The sequence below is a fragment of the Lotus japonicus genome, chromosome 3 (genome assembly GCF_012489685.1).
Source record: "Lotus japonicus ecotype B-129 chromosome 3, LjGifu_v1.2".
Classification (NCBI taxonomy): Eukaryota; Viridiplantae; Streptophyta; class Magnoliopsida; order Fabales; family Fabaceae; genus Lotus; species Lotus japonicus.
The window spans coordinates 55,175,238-55,194,841 of NC_080043.1; the positions used below are offsets into that span (position 1 = coordinate 55,175,238).

Consider the following 19,604-nt stretch of genomic DNA (forward strand, 5'->3'; position numbering starts at 1 on the left):
TGGGATGAAGGTCCATCACTTTGTAATTAGTCTTGCCCGGTTTGTAATTGGTGTACAGGGCCTTGTTGGTCTCATCCTTCGTCTTGGGTTTCAGCTTCGATTCAGTGAATTGGAAACGATACCCAAGAGCAGTTTCTGCACCCAGCAGATTCACGAAAGACTTCTCTGTAATGATGATCTTCCTTCCAAGAATGTGAGATACCACCTGAGTATCATCGCAGTCGGCGTGCTTCCAGAATTCCTTGATCAGTTTGTCATACACCGGTCCTCGAAGCCTGTTGAAGTAATTTCCCCAACCTTGAGCTTAGACTTCAGGACGAAGATCATACCCATTTGTAGCAAGGTTGTCGAGGTCGAATCTCCATTCTGCCAGTACTTGAAGTTCCTCAGGAGCATATATGCAGTGAACGGCACAGCCCCGTTCTGCAATCGGAATAATCTGCTCTTGAGCTTGACCTTGATCTTGATTCGGATTCTCAGGACCCCTTTGACCTGTTGCTAGACCAACTACCATATGAGGGAACTGGGTTGCATCTGCAGTAGCTCTTCTGGTTTGACTCACCATTTTTGGAGCGGTTGAAGGTTTAGGTAGAAGATGAAGGTTGAAAGATGAAGAGAGATCGAGAGAGAAATCGAGGGTAAGCGGTTTTGAAATAGCAGAAGAGAGAGAGAGTAAAAACCGAAAGTGAAGGAGATCGTGTGTGTATAGTGGGTTTTGACAAAAAACCGTTGTTGATTCAAAAAGCAATTTAAAATCAACGGTTGAAAATTAAAGATAGATAGTAACAGTAAATACACATATCACACACAGGAGAGAAGCACATCTACACCAACATGACAGACTGTCACACGGGCACAAGGAACTATGCATCAGAAATACTGACACACGTGTTGCTGTCTCAGCTTCAGAGTCAGTACCAATGGGTACACACACTCTGATTGAGTTACCTTCTGGACTAGACATCTTCTGATCAAGAAGTATCATAGTCAGAGGTTCTGATCCATCTTCACTCTGGACAAAAGTCCATGTTTAGATTTTTCAGAATAAAATTAAATCTATCCTCTGCTAAGGGCTTTGTAAAGATATATGCCCATTGATGGTCAGTATCAACAAACTTCAGAAGAAGTACGCCCTTATGTACATAATCTCTAATAAAGTGATACTTTACCTCAATGTGCTTTGCCCTTGAATGCAAGATAGGATTCTTACTCAATGAGATTGCAGCAGTGTTATCACAATAGATTGGGATATTGCTCTCAAGGATCTGATAATCCTCCAGCTGATGTTTCATCCAGAGCATCTGAGTGCTGCATATTGCTGCTGAGATATATTCTGCCTCTGCAGTTGATAGTGCAATGGTTGATTGCCTCTTGCTTGCCCATGAGACTAGATTGCTTCCCAGAAATTGACAATTTCCAGAAGTACTTTTTCTCTCTGTTCTATCTCCAGCATAATCAGCATCACAATAACCTGAAAGCTTATACTCTGATGTTTTCTTATACATCAAGCCAAGGTTAGTGGTGCCTTTCAGATACCTTAGGATCCTCTTAACAGCAGTTAAGTGGGTTTCCCTTGGATCTGATTGGAAACGAGCACATAAATGAACACTAAATAGTATGTCTGGCCTAGATGCAGTTAAGTATAGAAGAGATCCTATCATACCGCGATAGAGCTTCTGACATACTTTACCACTAGTATCTTCTTTCTCCAGAATGCATGTAGGATGCATTGGAGTCTTGGCTTCTGTAGATTCCAGCATATTGAACTTCTTCAGAAGTTCTTTAGTGTACTTGCTCTGATGGATATATGTTCCTTCTGGTGTTTGATCAACTTGTATTCCCAGAAAGTACTTTAATTCTCCCATCATACTCATCTCAAATTCAGCCTGCATCATCTCAGAAAATTCTTTGCATAGAGATTGATTAGCAGAACCAAATATAATATCATCAACATAAATTTGCACAATTAAGATATCATCTTTATAAGTCTTGCAAAAAAGAGTTGTATCTACTTTACCCCTTACAAACTCATTCTCCAGAAGGAATGAGCTGAGTCTCTCATACCATGCTCTGGGAGCTTGCTTCAGACCATAGAGTGACTTCTTCAATTTGAACACATGGTCTGGCTTCTTCTCATCTTCAAAACCTGGGGGTTGATGAACATAGACTTCCTCTGAAATATAACCATTTAGGAAGGCACTCTTCACGTCCATCTGATGTAAAACTATGTTGTGATTCACTGAGAAAGAGATCAACAGTCTGATTGCCTCTAGTCTTGCTACTGGAGCAAATGTTTCAGTGTAGTCTATTCCTTCCTGCTGGTTGTAGCCTTGAGCAACTAGCCTTGCCTTGTTTCTGACTACATCTCCTTTCTCATTCAGCTTGTTTCTGAACACCCATTTTGTTCCAATTACATGGACACTCTCAGGCTTCTTCACTAAGCTCCAAACATCGTTCTTGGAGAATTGATTCAATTCTTCTTCCATGGCCAGAATCCAGTCCTTGTCCTGAAGAGCTTCATCTATGGACTTGGGTTCAATTAAGGACACCAATCCTTTCAGACTGAGCAAGGTCTCTTCAGAGGGTCTGAAGGCTGATCTGGTTCTGACTGGTTCGTCTTTGTTGCCCAGAATCAATTCCTTAGGGTGAGCTGCAGTGATTCTGCTCTTCTTCAGAGTTTGTGAGTCAGAGGGACCAGCTTCTTCCTCTGGTTCATCTTCCTCTGGCTCAGCTTCCTCTGGAGCTTTGCCTTTGTCAGAAACATTAATGCTTAAATCTGCAAACTTCTCAACTAGCTTTGACTGGTCAGAGTCAAGCTTATCGTCAAATCTAACATGAATAGATTCTTCAATAGTCTTAGCATCAGTATTATAAAATCTAAAACCTTTAGATCTCTCAGAATAACCAAGTAATAGACATTTAGAAGATTTAGCATCAAATTTATGCAATCTATCCTTAGTATTGAGAACATAACAAACACAGCCAAAAGGATGAAAATAAGAAATGTTGGGTTTTATGTTCTTCCACAATTCATAGGGAGTCTTATTCAGAATTGGTCTCACAGAGATTCTGTTCTGAATGTAACATGCTGTATTTACTGCCTCTGCCCAAAAGTGCTTAGCCATGCCAGTTTCTTGGAGCATGGTTCTAGCCATCTCCTGAAGAGTTCTGTTCTTCCTCTCAACAACACCATTTTGTTGAGGAGTTCTGGGACAAGAGAAATCATGTGCAATTCCATAGGAATCAAACAGACTCTCAAACTTGTCATTCTCAAACTCTCCACCATGGTCACTTCTGACACGCACAATCCTACAAGCCTTCTCGTTTTGCACTTGGGCAATGAAGGTAGAGAACACAGCATGAGACTCATCCTTGCGGGTTAGAAACTTTACCCATGTCCAGCGGCTATAGTCATCAACGATAACCATCCCATATCTCTTGCCACCTATAGACTCAGTTTTCACTGGTCCAAAAAGGTCGATATGCAGAAGTTCCAACGGCCTTGAGGTTGAGACAACATTCTTTGCCTTGAAAGGGACTTTTGTGAATTTGCCTTTCTGACATGCTTCACAAAGAGCGTCTGAAGCGAACTTCAGATTGGGTAAGCCCCTGACAAGGTTTAGCTTGCTCAGCTGAGAAATCTTTCTTTTCTCATACTGGCATGCCCTAACCGTCTATGCCATACCCACTGCTCTTCATTAACAGACAGAAGGCACTTCACATTCTGAGCCTCCAACTCAGATAATCTGATCTTATAAATGTTGTTCTTCCTCTTGCTGTTAAACAGAACAGAGCCATCGATTTGACTTACAGCCCGGCAGGACTTTTGATTGAATATAACATCATAACCCTTGTCAGCTAATTGACTTATAGACAATAAGTTATGTGTTAAGCCGTCTACCAATAACACATTATCAATGCATGGACTACTATCTACACAAATAGTACCAGTACCAACAATTTTACCCTTTTCATTTCCTCCAAAGCCAACTTCGCCTCCAGGCTTAAGTTTTAGCTCTTGGAACATACGCCTTTCTCCCGTCATGTGACGCGAGCATCCACTGTCCAGATACCATGATTGGTGTTCCAGATAATCTTGTCCTTAGGTACCCACTTTCTGGGTCCTTTCTTGTTAGTTAACCCAGAGGTTCTGATCACCTTGGGTGTCTCAACATGATATTTTAAAGGAATATTTGCATGATATTTAGACATAGAGAAAGATCCATTTTTAAGAGGGTTTTTAGCAACTTTAGCAGGTAAAGGATCAGGCAATATGGTACCAGAGGGAACAAAGCATTCATACAAGGATTTAGCTTTAGACACAGAGGGCTCATTTCTAATTGGTTTAGAATAGCCAATGCCATGCATTCCATTTCTGCTTACGCCATAGATCATTGAAGCCATTAAGCTTCTTTCATACTTAGACTCATTTCTACAATCAGAGGCATCACAAGCAACAATTTCTTCTAACTTAGCAATCTGGTTCTTAAGCACAGAGTTAGAATTGATCAAAGCATGATTATCGTTGTTCAAATCAGAAATAATTTTCTCATGTTCAGAAGGAGTCTTGGAAACAGCAGATAAGTCCTTTTTCAGCTTCTTATGCTTAGACAATAAGGAGTTATACTTATCCATGATATCAGACAATGCATGTTTCAGTTCAGAGGTAGAGAAAGAAGCGAATACCTCATTTTCATCGTCTGAGTTAGGATCTCCTTCTGATTCTGAGTCAGAGTCAACAGCTCCCTTTGACTCTGCTTCTTTGTCTTTGACAATAGCCATGAGTCCTTGGACTTCACCATCAGAGTCAACATCCTCTGACTCTGATTCATCAAATGTCACCATCAGACTCTTCTTTGTCTTGAAGTGCTTCTTTGGCTTCTTGTCTTTCTTCAACTTTGGACAGTCACTTTTGTAGTGCCCTGATTCTTTGCACTCAAAGCATGTGAATTCCTTAAGTGAGGACTTCTTCTGACCTGAGGATTCAGACTTTCCTTTTTCCTTTCCAGAGCCTTTGTATTTGCTCTGCCTGTGCTTCCAGATGCGATTGAGTCTCTTGGAGATCAGAGTCAGCTCATCTTCATCAGAATCTTCTGATGCTTCTTCAGATTCCTCTTCTTCAGCTTGAAGAGCTTTTGACTTCTCAGCCTTAGCCTTTTCAGATTTAGATTTCAAGGCTATGGACTTTTTCCTCAGATCTTGCATCTCTGAGCGCTTCAGCTCATGGCATTTCAAAATGCTGATGAGTTCTTCTAAACTCATATTCTCAACATCTCTCGTGAGCTCTATTGAAGTCACTAAAGGCATCCAACTTTCAGGAAGACACCTGATGACCCTTATGACATGATCTTTTGTTGTGTAGCTCTTGTTGAGAGGTCGTATGCCAGCTACAAGCAACTGAAATCTGGAGAACATTTCTTCAATGGACTCATTTGGCTCCATGATGAAGGATTCATACTTTTGGATCAAAGACAATGCCTTTGATTCTTTGACTTTCTTGTTTCCTTCATGAGACATCTTCAGAGATTCGAAAATGCCTTTCGCAAACTCACGATCTGTAATCTTCTGGTACTCTTCATAGGAAATAGCACTTAGAAGAATTGCTCTTGCTTTGTGATGTTGTGAGTACAGCTTCTTTTGATCTGCAGTCATCTCTGACCTTGGGATCTTCTTGCCATCTGCATCAACTGGACGCTCGTAGCCATCCACAATAATATCCCAGAGATCTGCATCGAAACCCAGAAAGAAACTTTCCAGTCTATCTTTCCAATATTCGAACCTTTGACCGTCGAACATAGGAGGCTTTGCATTGTAACCATCTCTTTGAGTTTCACTGGTGGCGGCAGCCATTGTTTTTCACACCGGCCCGGATCACTGAACACTGTTAGGTGTGGTAATCAGAACCAGGCTCTGATACCAATTGAAGGTATGAAAAACGGTAGAAAGGGGGGGGGGTTTGAATAACGTTTTCAAGATAAAGCTTCCACCTTAAAGATTTTGACAAATCTTTCGAGATCTTAAGTGCTAAAGATAAGAGATAGAAAAGCACTCAAGGATTTTATCCTGGTTCACTTGATAAATCACTCAAGCTACTCCAGTCCACCCGTTAAGGTGATTTCTTCCTTCTTAGAATGAAGGCAATCCACTAATCAGGTAAGAGTTACAACTGCACTTGAAACCAACAAGTGACTAACAATTACACTGACTTAGCTCACACTAAGATTCACTCTCTTAGTCTTCTCTAGGATCCGATCAACCTTGATCTCCTAAAGGAACTAAACAAACTGTTTATCAAAGAATTGTTTACAAGAGATTTGCTTCTAAAAAGCTAATAGTAAACTCAATGAATTTCAGATGAAAGAAAGCTTAGAAGAATTTGAATTTGTCTTGCGCGTATGTGAATGCTTCTAGCCGCTTCTTTCAGTCTTCAGCCTCTTTATATACTCCAAGGATTAGGGTTGAGCGTTGCATGGGAAATGCTACCGTTAGAGGGCAGTTCTGGAAAATCCAGCTTCTGCTGTGTCTGAGACTGTTAGGTAGGTCGTCAGGAAGGTACAGTTGCTTTTGTACTTGGATAGCGACTTGACCTTTAAACCTAGGAGACTTCTGATCAAGAGAAAGCTTCATGTTGGAACTTGTGAAGCCGGTTGATCAGAGTCAGAGGGAAAGCCCAGATCCTCTGACCATTGTTTCTTCTGATTCTGAACTCAGAGGGAAGTACATGGTCTTCAAAGTATCTTGCTTCTGGACATCAGAATTTCACTAATCAGCTTCTGGATCTTCAGAGTCTTCTACACCATCAGAATATCTGAGCCTTCAGTGTTTCTTGGTTATCAGACTTTCTGGATCTTCAGAACCTCTAGTGACTGAGTCCACATCAGAGTTTGTATAACTTCAGAACTTCTGAAGCTTTTCCACTGTTCATACTGAACATGGTGAATGCGAAAGCGTTGCTTGGGTCGCTCTTTATACACAGTGCTTCTGATTTGTGTGAGATTGAGTTGAGGTCAGAGCCTGTAAATAGCACACTCAGAAAAACACGTTAGAGTACCACAATTGTTCATATCAAAAGGTTAACTTGTAATCATCAAAACATAGAGTTGTACTACTAGATCAAAACTTGATCTTACACCAGATTAATTCTCACCTAATATTTTACATGTAAGCTCTTTCTCCTTGGCCCCACTTGCCACATGTGCTCTGATTTTTCCTTACCTTATTTCTCCTTAATAAAAAAATACATTTTTAAATTTTAGATTTGATTAGGATTTAGGTTTTTTTCTTCTTGATTTTATCTTAATTTATTTTTGATTTATTTTTAGAGTATTAATTAATTTTTATGGTATTTTTATTGAATTTTCGGATTTTTAATTAATTCCAGATTTTATGAGTTTTTATTGTGATTTGCTAGATTTTGATAGTTTTTATCTATTTTTATTTAGTACATTTTTTAATTTTAGATTTGATTAGGATTTATGTTGTTTATTTCTGTATTTTATCTTAATTTATATTATTATTTATTTTTAGAGTATTAATTATTTTTTATGGTATTTTTATTGAATTTTTGGATTTTTAATTAATTCCAGATTTTATGAGTTTTTATTGTGATTTGCTAGATTTTGATAGTTTTTATCTATGTTTATTTAGTACATTTTTAAATTTTAGATTTGATTAGAATTTATGTTGTTTATTTCATGATTTTATCTTAATATAATATATGTGATAAGTGATTTAAATCAATAATACATCTCATCAGCAAAAATCCTCTTAAAACCCTGCCTACCTCCACTATCTCCTCCATGGAATTCATCTCCTCCATGCAATTTTCATCTCATCTCTCCACTGAACGGAACCACCCCCACAAAATCATCTCATCTCTCAACGGAACCACTTTGTCATCGACTTGCAATCGCATCCCTCCGATTTGCTGCCTTGGACTGATTGGGAAGGTTGCAGATGGAGGTTTCAAATTATTTTCTTCCTTTGCTTGCATAATATGTTATGGTTTTTTTCAATTTTATTTTACTTTACCTTTAACTTTCATTCACTCATGTTTGACTTCAAGGTCAATTCCGTTCATCACTTGCCATGCTAATTTCAAATTCTTTTCTTCAGGTTTTTTTTTATAGATATTCCACCAAAAGAGATTCTTTGGAAGCCATGGATGGTGAGTCCATTTTATATTCTATATGGAATTTTGCAATATTTTGATTTGTTTTTTATGTTTTCTGATTCTCCTTTGTATGTGATTCTATTTTATTCGTTTTTCTTAATTTGCATCTAAAATTTGTGTCCTATGTTATAGGAGGTGAAACATTGATCTGTGTATGTTTTGATTAACCTAATCATTGTCAGTGAAGTGGATTGAGGGAGTGAAAGAATTGAGGGGAGAGAAAGGAGAAGTTGTAGATTTTTTTCCTTGCAACTTTTTTATTTGGTAATTTTTTCTTTTTGCCTGCTTCTTGCACCGAGGAAATTAATTATTATTGTTGGTGCTTGCCGTTACAACTACAGAACTACATATCATGGATGAGATTTTACTGCTTATCTTTGTTCGCTCAAGCTATACTATTGAGGTTAGACTTTTAAAACTGGTGCTATCCTTTCTAATATGCTAAACGCCTAAACCAATGTTCTAACAATAAATTGATTTCATTGGCTTCCCTGGAAACATTTGACATGAATTCATCCGTAGGTACAGAACGACAATGAGGTGCATACCTCTTTTCTGACTACACTCTCTGATTCTCAGCTAGCTGAAGATGAAACATGATTGATGACTCAAGATCTTATCTTGCTCTCATTTCAAGCAAGCCACGAAACATGTGAGACCAGTACTCATGGAGGTTTTTCTCAGTCCATTATATGTATATATTCACCAGATAAGAGATAGAGATGTGTGTTTGGTGTTGCACTACTGTGATGCATATATAGTTTTACTGACTTAGTTCATCAATTCTACATCTATCTATCATCATTACATATATTAAAAGTCACTTTTCGAAGGCAATATTAGATTTTATAATTAATCATTGTTCTACTATGGTTCAATTAATCAAACTTTAGTGTGATTGGAAGTCTTGCTTGCATGAGTGTGTAATTATCACATTACGATTTAGTATCAGCATATGTTTTTGATTTGGTTATTGTACTTTCAACAACAGTGCTACATAAAGCAAAGAGTTGTTTTAGCCGTTCAACAAATATATTGGGTCTAAAATTTCTAGAGAGGTTTTCTTCCATTCATCTTCTTTAGTAGCATGTGATTAGTTTCCCCTTACAAATAGATCTGATTGGTTATGGAAACCACTGGAAGGCCATAGCCAAAAAGTGGCTTCAATTCATTCTTTGGCTTTCATATCTGTCTGCAAATTTGATTGCTATCTTTGCACTATCATAGCTAGATTGATGTTGCACATATTACTATTATGTTTGGTGGTCTTTAGTCTATCCTACTCTAACATGTCTATCCATCTCACTTCATGAGTTCTTGATTTTCTGTTACTTAGAATGCAGATACGGCTGGAAGTTGCTGATTTGGAAGCAAGTTTCATTTGAATTAGCATGAGTTCATATTAATTCATGTTAAAGTTGGACAACAATCAGGAATAGCACCTAGGATTGCTGCTGATTTGGAAGCAAGTTTCATTTGATTTTTTAATTAGAAATAAATATTTTAATGATTTAAATTCAAAATGTGATACCTTCTTACTTTATGAAGTGCTTTTTTATGCTAGAGAACAGACTCTGGTTGCAGTGAAAACAAAATTTGCATATGATGTTAGGTACCGTGTGGACTTTGTGAGTGTGTTTGTGGATAATTTATAAGAAAAACGGTGGTGATAGTGAGGTAGAGAAATCTGAGAGAGATTTTGATGTAAATGGAGATTTTTCTTTCTTATGAGATTGGACTTTTAACCCTTATCCACACCATTCGAAATTTCCATTACTATTATTTTCGACACTTATGTCACTGACAAATAATAATTAGGTTCTGATGTAATGTATATTCTTTGTAATGGAGAATTAAGTAGTTGTTTTTAAGAGTCTTTTATATATAATTCAGATGCAAACAGTATGCACTCAGCTATTACTTGAGCACTAGAGCAAGTAAAGGGAGCATACTACGACTGCTTTACTATTCTGAATTTTTTTATCGCAGAAATGCTCCGGTAAGTACAACAAGCTCAAAAGCAGAATAGCATGATGAAACTACTAGATATTATTAATGAACCAAACCTTTCAGTTCCAAACTGTCAAGACCTTCGCTAGAAATTTGTTCTAAAGTACGCCCATTAGTACTACTATAAGAGCAAAGCAACATACTTCTTATATTGGGAGATAGACAAAAGCAGAGGTTGCCTTAGTAAGCTTTCTCACCTAGATCAACAGAAAAAGCAACTGAAACTCGATCGATGAAAGTTGGAATGGCAAGGTTTACTCTTAAAGTCTTCGGCAGGAGGAGGATACAAGAGATCGACCTTGAAGCAAGCAAGGTATGGTGGGTGTCATCATCTTCATCGATATTACCCACCAGATAGACATGAGAAAAGACTTTCAGACATCCTGAGAGTAAGGAGAAGCTGGATCTAAATGTATTAGAAAGAGCCTAAAATCTTTTATATATAGGAAGAATATTTTACATGAAAATACTTCTACATAAAAATAAATGTTAATAAGATTTCATCAGAATTTTTTTTTTTTACAAGAAAAACATAATATAATATAGTTTGATGTTAATTTTTTACTACATAATAATATAGTCCACTTTAAATTTTTTGTACAAATTATTATAGGAGTTAAATTCTCCTACGGGAAGAAATATATTTTAACAAGAAAGTACCTTCATTAAGTATTAATTAATGTATCAAATACAATAACAAATTTCGCGGTACATTCTTTTTTTTTCTAAGATTAAAATGTGTTCTGAATGCTTTATTGGTGATTCTTCATATCTATAATTTGTGTTATTGTCTTTAGGCTCATGAAGAATGTGAAACGACTTCATGTTGATATGGGTCAAACTTAGTTTATTTTATTGTGTAAAAAATGAACTCGCATAATCACGTATATAAAGAATCTTTTCTCTTTTTTTCATTGTAGATTAAATTAGCTATTGTTTATTAGCCATCATTAAACCACATCCCCTAATATGTTTTGCATAATTTGAGATTTGGTTAACCAATTTTTTTATTAGTTATTCAATTGTACGAAGTTCAATCTATGCAACAAGGGTTTTAATTTAAGACTTTTTGTCCACTTTACTCATCATTTCATACTCTTCTATTTCATCAGTTGTTTATTATATTTTTAATGATCCAGGTATTAATTGACCTATCAAATATAATAGATGTATTCTCCGTGCAACGCGCGGGTAAAAAACACTAGTTTACTTATGGATTTATATTTCAATATATAAATTGAACATAAGAACTACAAACTAAATATATCTTTGTAATTTTTTCCTACGTAAAAAAAAACTTTGGAATTACTATCTCTGCTAACTATTGAAACAAAAATTAAAAAATTATTTTCATGAATTAGTTCATAAATAAATTGACAATTTTATACCTTCAAAGATAAACTTGACATATTTTCTTATAATATTTATTATATATTTGGTAGAGGATTTGTGAAAGATATGAACAAAGTAAGATTAATTGTAGAGTAAAGATAGTATAATCAAGTATTATGCATGGTACATTAGTCCGAAAATCAAATGAGATATCCTTCACCTTTTGAGTATTAATAATTAATATTTATATTAACGTATTAAAAAAAATAAAAATAAAAAATGTAAATAATGTATAGAGAATTCTTAAAAGGTGATAAATTAATGATTAGTCGTACACCCAAATAGATAAATTACACTATTATCTTCTGAAAGACTTCAGCAAAGACGATATTCTTCGTAACATTTGGTTTTTCATCCTCCTCATTGCATATGAGGATTTTCAATCCACCTCTTGAAGTAACTCTGGACACAGCAACATACAACTGCCCATGTGAAAACACAAGCCTAGGTAAATATACACCCACTTGAGATAAGCTTTGACCCTTGCTTTTATTTATAGTCATAGCATAGGAAAGACAAAGAGGAAATTGTCTTCGCATGAACTTGATTGGCATGGTTGGATCTGTAGGAATTAAATTCATCCTCGGGATAAAAACCTTTGTTCCAATGTGTGTCCTAGTGATGACGATAGCACCGATAACATTTGGACAAACATGTTTCACAATGAGCCTAGTACCATTGCATAATCCTGCAGATATATCAAGATTTCGCATTAACATAACAGGAGCTCCTACTTTCACCAACAACTTATGATCAGGGAGACCAGAGCATTTGATATCATTCAAGAATTCAGTGGTAATCCAATCAGCTAGTATTCCAACTTGTTCATCCACCTTCCAGATACTATCACTGCTTAAGAAGTTCTTTCTTCACCTAGAAACGTAGACAACACGTGTTGATTTATTGAATCAACAGCCTCTAATGTTGGAGCAAGTATCGCTTTATTACTATAATATTCAGCATTAGTAACATCCTGAAGAATGTCGGGGTAAACATAATCAACAATATCATTAATAGGACTGTTTGAGTGCGGGATCAAAAACTCATCAGGAATAGAAATATCTGAGTCACCATCATTATATTCACCTAATTTCCCATCTCCAAGATCAAGGACCCAGTTTGCAAACATGCGAACTTCATTAGCCTCCTGTTCAGAAGAATTGCACAACAACCTCATGTTTTCTGATAAGGTAAGTACCTTACAACAACTCCATAACCTGGACGAATTTATTGTTGACAGGACAATCTCTGCACGAGAACTCTTTGGAATTACAGGCAGTATCTGTCTAAAGTCACCGCCCAAAACAATAGTTTTTCCACCGAATGGTTTATTCATGCTATTAGGAACCTTGGCAGACATTATATCTCTGAGAGTCCTATCAAGTGCCTCAAATGCATATTTGTTGACCATAGGTGCCTCATCCCATATGATTAAACTTGCAGCTTGAAGAAGTTCTGCTTTGGGACTACCATATGGTATACAACAACATGAATCCTCATTCAGGTTCAGCGGAATAGAGAAGAGTGAATGAGCAGTACGACCACCTGGAAGAAGCAAAGATGCAATGCCACTGGAAGCAAAGTTTAAGACAATTTTCCTCTCAGATCTAAGTCTATAGGTCAAAGTTTTCCAAAGAAATGTCTTCCCTGTACCTCCATAACCGTAGACAAAGAAAAAACCACCATCAGGCCCATTTACAGCTGCCATGATTTCTTCATAGATGTTAAATTGTCCTGAATTTAGTCTGTTGACGCAATCAGAATGCAGTTGACTCATCTCACTGACATCAAAGTTTAATTCATTAAAGAGAAGGACGTTTCCATATTCAGCTAAGAGATCGGCATTAACGACAGGCATTCCATGAAAATCCTTCAGTGATTTACCATTGATTAAAAGTATCTTTTCAATCTCCATTAAGCAAAGTTCGCGAAGTCTTTGATCATCAATCCTTAAATCTGCCATTAGAAACAGTAATGGTAATTAACTATTAACTATTCAAACTAAATACATGTGTCAATCTATGTGTATGTTGGCATTCGAACTTTAAAAAATAACATGTACCTGGGTTATTCAAAGATCTCCTTAAATCATATTGTATCCCGTCAGCTATAAGAAGCCAGGTTTTGTTCCAAACCGCCACTAGATTTGCCATGGTGTTAGATAACAACAATCTGACAAATAGCCCCCTAAGGTAGTGACCAGAACCCAATAGAGATGTCTCCTTTATGCTTTCAATAAATTCATTGTCGTCATTAAGCAATCCCGCAGCAGCACATGCATCTCTAAAGGTATCATACAATACATTCTTCACTGTCCTCAATTCATCAAAATTGCTGCACCCTCGTTGAACATTCAACAACAATCTCATGTAAAAAAGCTCTCCAGTTCCGGGTGGAACAAAATTCATTCTTCCAATTGAAAATCCTTTCTTTCGAGGTCTCCATTCACACTTAATCTCATAAAAAACAAACAGCGAAGGGAAGTCAGTATACGTCAAATCCTTTGCGGTAGGATACTTTGCATTAGCCTCCATCCAAGCCACGAACATAGTTATCTTCTCTTTGGATCGGTCATAAACATCATTAATATTCTGATCATTGTAGAATATGACCGATTGCTTTTTGGGTAAGTGAAATGTGAGATTGTTAACAGGCGGCCATTGGTCATGGATGAAAAACTTAAATATCCTCCAAACTGCTTCACATGGAGATAAATATCTACAATCATAGTACTGTTTAATTTCATCAACTTCAATACCATCTTTTGGCAGAGACATCGCCATAGTAACACGATCAACACCTTTATTTATGTACTTAAATAAGTACTTTATTGAATTTGCCTTGTTGCAATATTCAATGTTGATATGGGCTTGATATTTCATTAGCAATTTAGGATTGTACGGAACAACAAAGCCATTGTCCAACGGGATATCTCTTCTGGTTGTTGTTACTCCAGTGTTCCTTCTTCTATATATAGGAAATCCGTCCCTATCAAATGATGTTGAGTTTGTGTATTTCTTAGGGAAAAATTTCGAGCATTTGCCATTTTTCATACATGGTGATCGATTGTTGCTTGATCCACATGGTCCATGTACCATAAAGTTAGACACGACATTAAAAAGATTGGGATACATATCTGGATTTGGAAGTTCCGCGCATATGACTGAATCTATCATGGCAATAGAATTTAATTTACATGCGGGATGAAGCCATAGTAGAATGTGAGCATGCGGCAAACCCCTCTTTTGAAACTCAATAGTGTAGGTCGCTGTATTTGAATAGAAAACATTATTAGTGATACACGTATTGCGGTGCAAAGTATATTAGACCCAATATTAAATTTAATAACTAACAAAAGTTAATGTACCTGCCATAGTTTTACCAAAAAATTCGCCCTTCCTAAAGTCAGCCATTAGTTGGTCAAGTTTGGCACGAAGCACTCGACATGCAATGTCTGGTCTCTCGTACGTAGATAACCCATGCTTCGCAATTTGACGCTCAATTTCAGGCCATTTAGGGTTGCATGTCATAGTAATGAACAGATCTGGGTATCCAAATGCTTTGCAAATTGCCATCGCATCTTGACAATTGTTGAACATGTAACGCCTGCCACCTGTAAATGATGAGGGCAGCATAATTCTTGATCCAATAGTTGCTGCGTTAGTGTCTCCCCGATCTATCGCCTCTTGTATTCCAGACAAAACCTCTCTACGGATAATGTGTTGTCTATTTCTATAAAAGAACAGACGACCAGACTCAATCATTGAATAGCAATCAACAACAAATTTTTGAAGCAATCTTCTACTCCGGATCAGCATATTGCACTCATTACCTCTTTCTTGCAATCTAAATGCAACCCATTCTCTGAAAGAGACCCCTTCACGTTTCCAATCGCAATCATTAGTCGACTCTATGGAAAAGCTAATACCTTTAGCATATTTGCCATTACCATAAGGAAAAATAATGGGGTATTGCAGGGGCAAAAACGAAACATGATACTTCGGAATTCTCTGCAGGTAGCCATTTTGGGTGCGAATAATAATGTCACGGCCACAATCAGAGCTATCAAAGTCTCCAACTATCAAAGCAGCAACCTCGTCTACATTTGGGAGATTATATGAGTTTGGATTTTGGTGACGATTATGAAATAACCTCAAAGCCACATTTTCAACACCATCTTCAATGTGATCTCGAACCCTTCTAAAGGTTTTAGCGAACACATTAGATTCATCGATCATCTTCATGAGATCATTGACTAAACTTTGGTCAAGGCTACTTCTGGAAGACCTTTCACTGATACAATGATGGATAAGTTTATTAGTTGAGAAATGTTTTTAGTTAAAAAATGAGAATCTAAGTTTAAATATTAAAACGACTAATGGAGACAAGTTAATAAATAATGTAAAATCCTGTAATGTTACCTGAAATGTCCCATCCTATTCGCAACTTCATTTTTTGTATCATATATGTAGAGCTGCGCAAACTTCGGCTTCTGCCCTTCAGTCGGTAATAAACTTCCAATGCGATGGTAGTTCTGCCCACTGATGACAAATTGCGAGGGCCCGCCGCCATCATTCATGTTAGCGTCAACTTTACCGCCAAGCGACGTGAATGCAAACATGCTATTGTATGTGCGAATGTGCTCAAAAAAATGACGGCTTCGCGGGTCAATTCCTGACAGTAAATTTTGAAGTAAAACCGGAGGAGATGGGAAGAGTGGAACCGATATCTTCCCTTGAAGGCAACACTTTGAGAACTTTGGATTAGATGATTGTTTACTCATTGCAAGTCTCTCAGCATACCAGAAAAGTGCACCATAGTGATGGCAACAACGATCCATCTCACCAAAATCCATGTACTCTGAATTAAACAACAACATATTAACACTTACCATATTATAATGGATAGATCTATCCAGAACTGGATGTATCAGTTAGGTCTCGTATAGATAATAAATCATATCATATATGAATCATATAAAAAACTAAAATATAAAAATAAAAAAACTAAACAAATAAACTACAACGTAAGTAAACTAAAAAACTAAAATAAATGCTATCTCATATATAAAATTGAAGCATCTATATACTGTATAAAATGAAAGGAACCTGATGACTCAGCTGCATCAAAATATTTATTGCATTCCCTAGATCCATCATTGAAAGTACCTACAATTTTGTACGACAACTTCAGAATTAAGTTAAAATGATAGAAGTGGATAAAAAGGAATAATGTATCAAATGAGTAAATGTAAAAAATAAAAATTAACACCAACTCATTATTCATTGTGTATTATATGTTTTTGAACCTTTGAAGTTGCGTATTGGTGTATGAGAGTGTAATCTCCAGATTTGTTAATGGATGTCAATCCATAACAAAAGCAGGAAAAAGATGCATATAGCAATAGTAGATAGTCATAGGCATTGATAGTGCTTAACTGAATACGTTGTGTGAGGATTAGTACTAATAATATAATTAAACAATTAATTTCTTGAAATTCTTGAAATTAAATATAACGTTTAACACTTTCATTGAGAAGTATAACTCAAAACCTGGTAACATCGTTGAAGCCGATTGAGTACTTAGAACGTGCTCTGATGTTTCCACTTGAGACTCCCATGGTACCACTGTATATATATTTAAAATTCAGAACAATAAATATTCTGCAGAAATATGAAGTAGTTGATTCACATATGCACTTGACTTACTAAAATCAACTCTCCTTCTTGTGCTTTTAGGATTCAATGTTGATGATGCACCTCTTTTCCTAACTCTCTTTGTCTTTTTTCCTGATTTACATGTATCATATCTTAGCATCTTAGCATGGATAAAGGGAAAATGAATTCTTAAAAAGTTATCGCTTGACTACTAACTTGTTTCATTGTTTGATAGCTGGCCACGTGAGTAGTCAAGTTGATTAAGGTTTACGTAATATAGACATAAGAGTTGCAAAATAAATACAGAGAATGGTTAGCAATAGTCAAACCAAATAAAAATTAAGGTTTACGGATTAGATTATGAGAATGTACAAAGTTTGAATATGTTAATCAAATGTGAAACCATTGAAACCTATTAATGGAGATGTCATTAGTGGTGCTGGAATAATGTGAGAAAGTACATGAGATGAATGAAGAGGTAAAGATATTTAGAACTAACTTAATTGTTACAACAATGGATAGATCATAATATAGGGGAGTTTAAGCAGTAAAATTCTATGAATCTGAATCAAAACTTACACAACATGTTTTCAAGCAAGTGGACACAATGAAGGAAAAGGTCAAGGTCCACAATGAAATCACTCGAGTATAAATGAGGTGGGATAGTAATGATGGAATCCATGATGTGTAATAAGGTTAATTAAAGGGACTTAATGATTAGAAATAACTCTATTTTATTGCAGTTAGTTTAAGGGTTAGTAATCTAACAAAAACATTAAGTTGTCACTTATCCTCATAGAATTAGTGTATAGGCCATTTAATTTTATAATTTTATAAACAAATCAAAGAAGCAACCACATAATTGTTATATGCCCATTTCTTTGACATTGTTGTTATTTGATTGAGTGGAATTGAGGAAACTATTTGTAGAAATCTACACATCCAACATGAAAATTAAGAGTCATTTTACATCTAATTAATGATCTGAGCTAATTGTTTGAGTTAAATACATAGATACAACATTAAGTACAGCTCAAATTTCAAATGGTGAGATGATGAATTAAGATAACTGTAAGATGATGAAAATTATAGGAAATTTAAGAACAAATTACAAATGAGAGGTGAAGAAAACTAAATAAATCATGAACTCTAGCCTTGAAATGGAGGATCATTGCATCTTCCTGAATTTTTTCTACCAAAAAATATAATGACTGCATATATTGGACTCATTCTTCTTTCTCACGAGAATTAGCATAAACTTAATCTATAAAGCATCCAATCTTTACCCTTCGTTTATATTCTTCTCCTTTTGTTTATTCTTGGCAATTGGCATATTCACCACCTAAAATGACTTATATTGCAACTTTATTTTATCTCTTTATGTATGTCAGTAAAGTATTTTTTTCTGTAGACAAAAATGTTAAATAAAGAATGTTCCATTAGGTGAGGAGTTCCTTACTTTATATCCCAACCAAAGAATATAATGACTGCATGTAGGTGAGGAGCTCCTTACTCTCCATCACATGCCTTTACTACCCCTCTCCCCGATTTATGCTAATTTAAACAAATCAAATGTTGAGATGATTGTGTCTATAGACACTTCACAAAGTATTTTTTGAACCATATCAATGTTGGTGATTGGTGGGGGAGAGAAGAGAGATCTGGTCAATTTGATTAGAGATTTCTACTTAAAATACACATAGGAGAACCAAAATGAATTCATAAAATAGTGAGCAGTAGTCAAACAAAATTTAAATAAAAATTAGTCTTCACAAAGTAAACAATGAGAATGTTCAAGCTATGAAACTATTAAACCAATATGAAACCATATAACCTGAAAATGAAGATGCCATGAGTGCTGCTGGAGTGGTGTGAGCAAGTATATGAGTTGAAAGGGTACAGATATTTGGAATTGGAACTAATTTATTGGTGACCACAATGGACATAGCACAATTTAGATTTAGATAGGTAGAAGAAGTAAAATGGATTGAAGAGCCTCAAGTGTATCTACAATGAGTTCATTTGAATATAAAGGAGTGGGGATAGTGATGATGGCATGGATGATGTTAGATTAGATAAGTTTGATGATGAATTATGAGTTATGAGGCAGAACTAATTCTAGTGAAGGTGATGTTAGGATGATATATATGCCTACACACGCGTATATGTGTCCATGACAACATCAAGGCTGGATAAGTTTGATGAAGTATTATGAGGCAAGTCTGATTCTAATGAAGGTGATGTTAGGATGATATATATGCCTACACACGTGTATATGTGTCCATGACAACATCAAGGCTACATATGTGTGAATGATGATGGAAGTACATGATGATTTGCTTATATAATGTATTAATGTCCAGCAATTAAAG

General features: G+C 36.0%; 2 protein-coding genes across 2 annotated transcripts; both read right to left on the reverse strand.

Annotated features, from left to right (window-relative positions):
• Positions 1-11,865: 11,865 nt before the first annotated feature.
• LOC130744329 (uncharacterized) lies at positions 11,866-14,358 on the reverse strand. Its single transcript, XM_057596519.1, has 3 exons — positions 13,638-14,358; positions 12,449-13,531; positions 11,866-12,263 (listed from the first exon to the last, which is right to left on the reverse strand). Exons 1-3 carry the CDS (start codon positions 14,356-14,358, stop codon positions 11,866-11,868), a joined length of 2,202 nt encoding a protein of 733 aa, XP_057452502.1.
• LOC130749317 (uncharacterized) lies at positions 13,597-16,502 on the reverse strand. Its single transcript, XM_057602654.1, has 2 exons — positions 15,997-16,502; positions 13,597-15,868 (listed from the first exon to the last, which is right to left on the reverse strand). Exons 1-2 carry the CDS (start codon positions 16,467-16,469, stop codon positions 14,917-14,919), a joined length of 1,425 nt encoding a protein of 474 aa, XP_057458637.1. The 5' UTR covers positions 16,470-16,502; the 3' UTR covers positions 13,597-14,916.
• Between the last annotated feature and the right edge of the window lie 3,102 nt (positions 16,503-19,604).

What these genes read in the sequence shown, in the direction of transcription:
- LOC130749317 (XM_057602654.1), bottom strand. Translation starts at nt 16,469, where the DNA reads ATGGTAAGTGTTAATATGTTGTTGTTTAATTCAGAGTACATGGATTTT. An exon ending in AATAGGATGGGACATTTCAG is followed by an intron (nt 15,869 to 15,996) that starts GTAACATTACAG and finishes TCATTGTATCAG; the next exon opens with TGAAAGGTCTTCCAGAAGTA.
- LOC130744329 (XM_057596519.1), bottom strand. Translation starts at nt 14,358, where the DNA reads ATGGCGATGTCTCTGCCAAAAGATGGTATTGAAGTTGATGAAATTAAA. An exon ending in GAGATCTTTGAATAACCCAG is followed by an intron (nt 13,532 to 13,637) that starts GTACATGTTATT and finishes TTCTAATGGCAG; the next exon opens with ATTTAAGGATTGATGATCAA. An exon ending in CGTGTTGTCTACGTTTCTAG is followed by an intron (nt 12,264 to 12,448) that starts GTGAAGAAAGAA and finishes ATATATCTGCAG; the next exon opens with GATTATGCAATGGTACTAGG.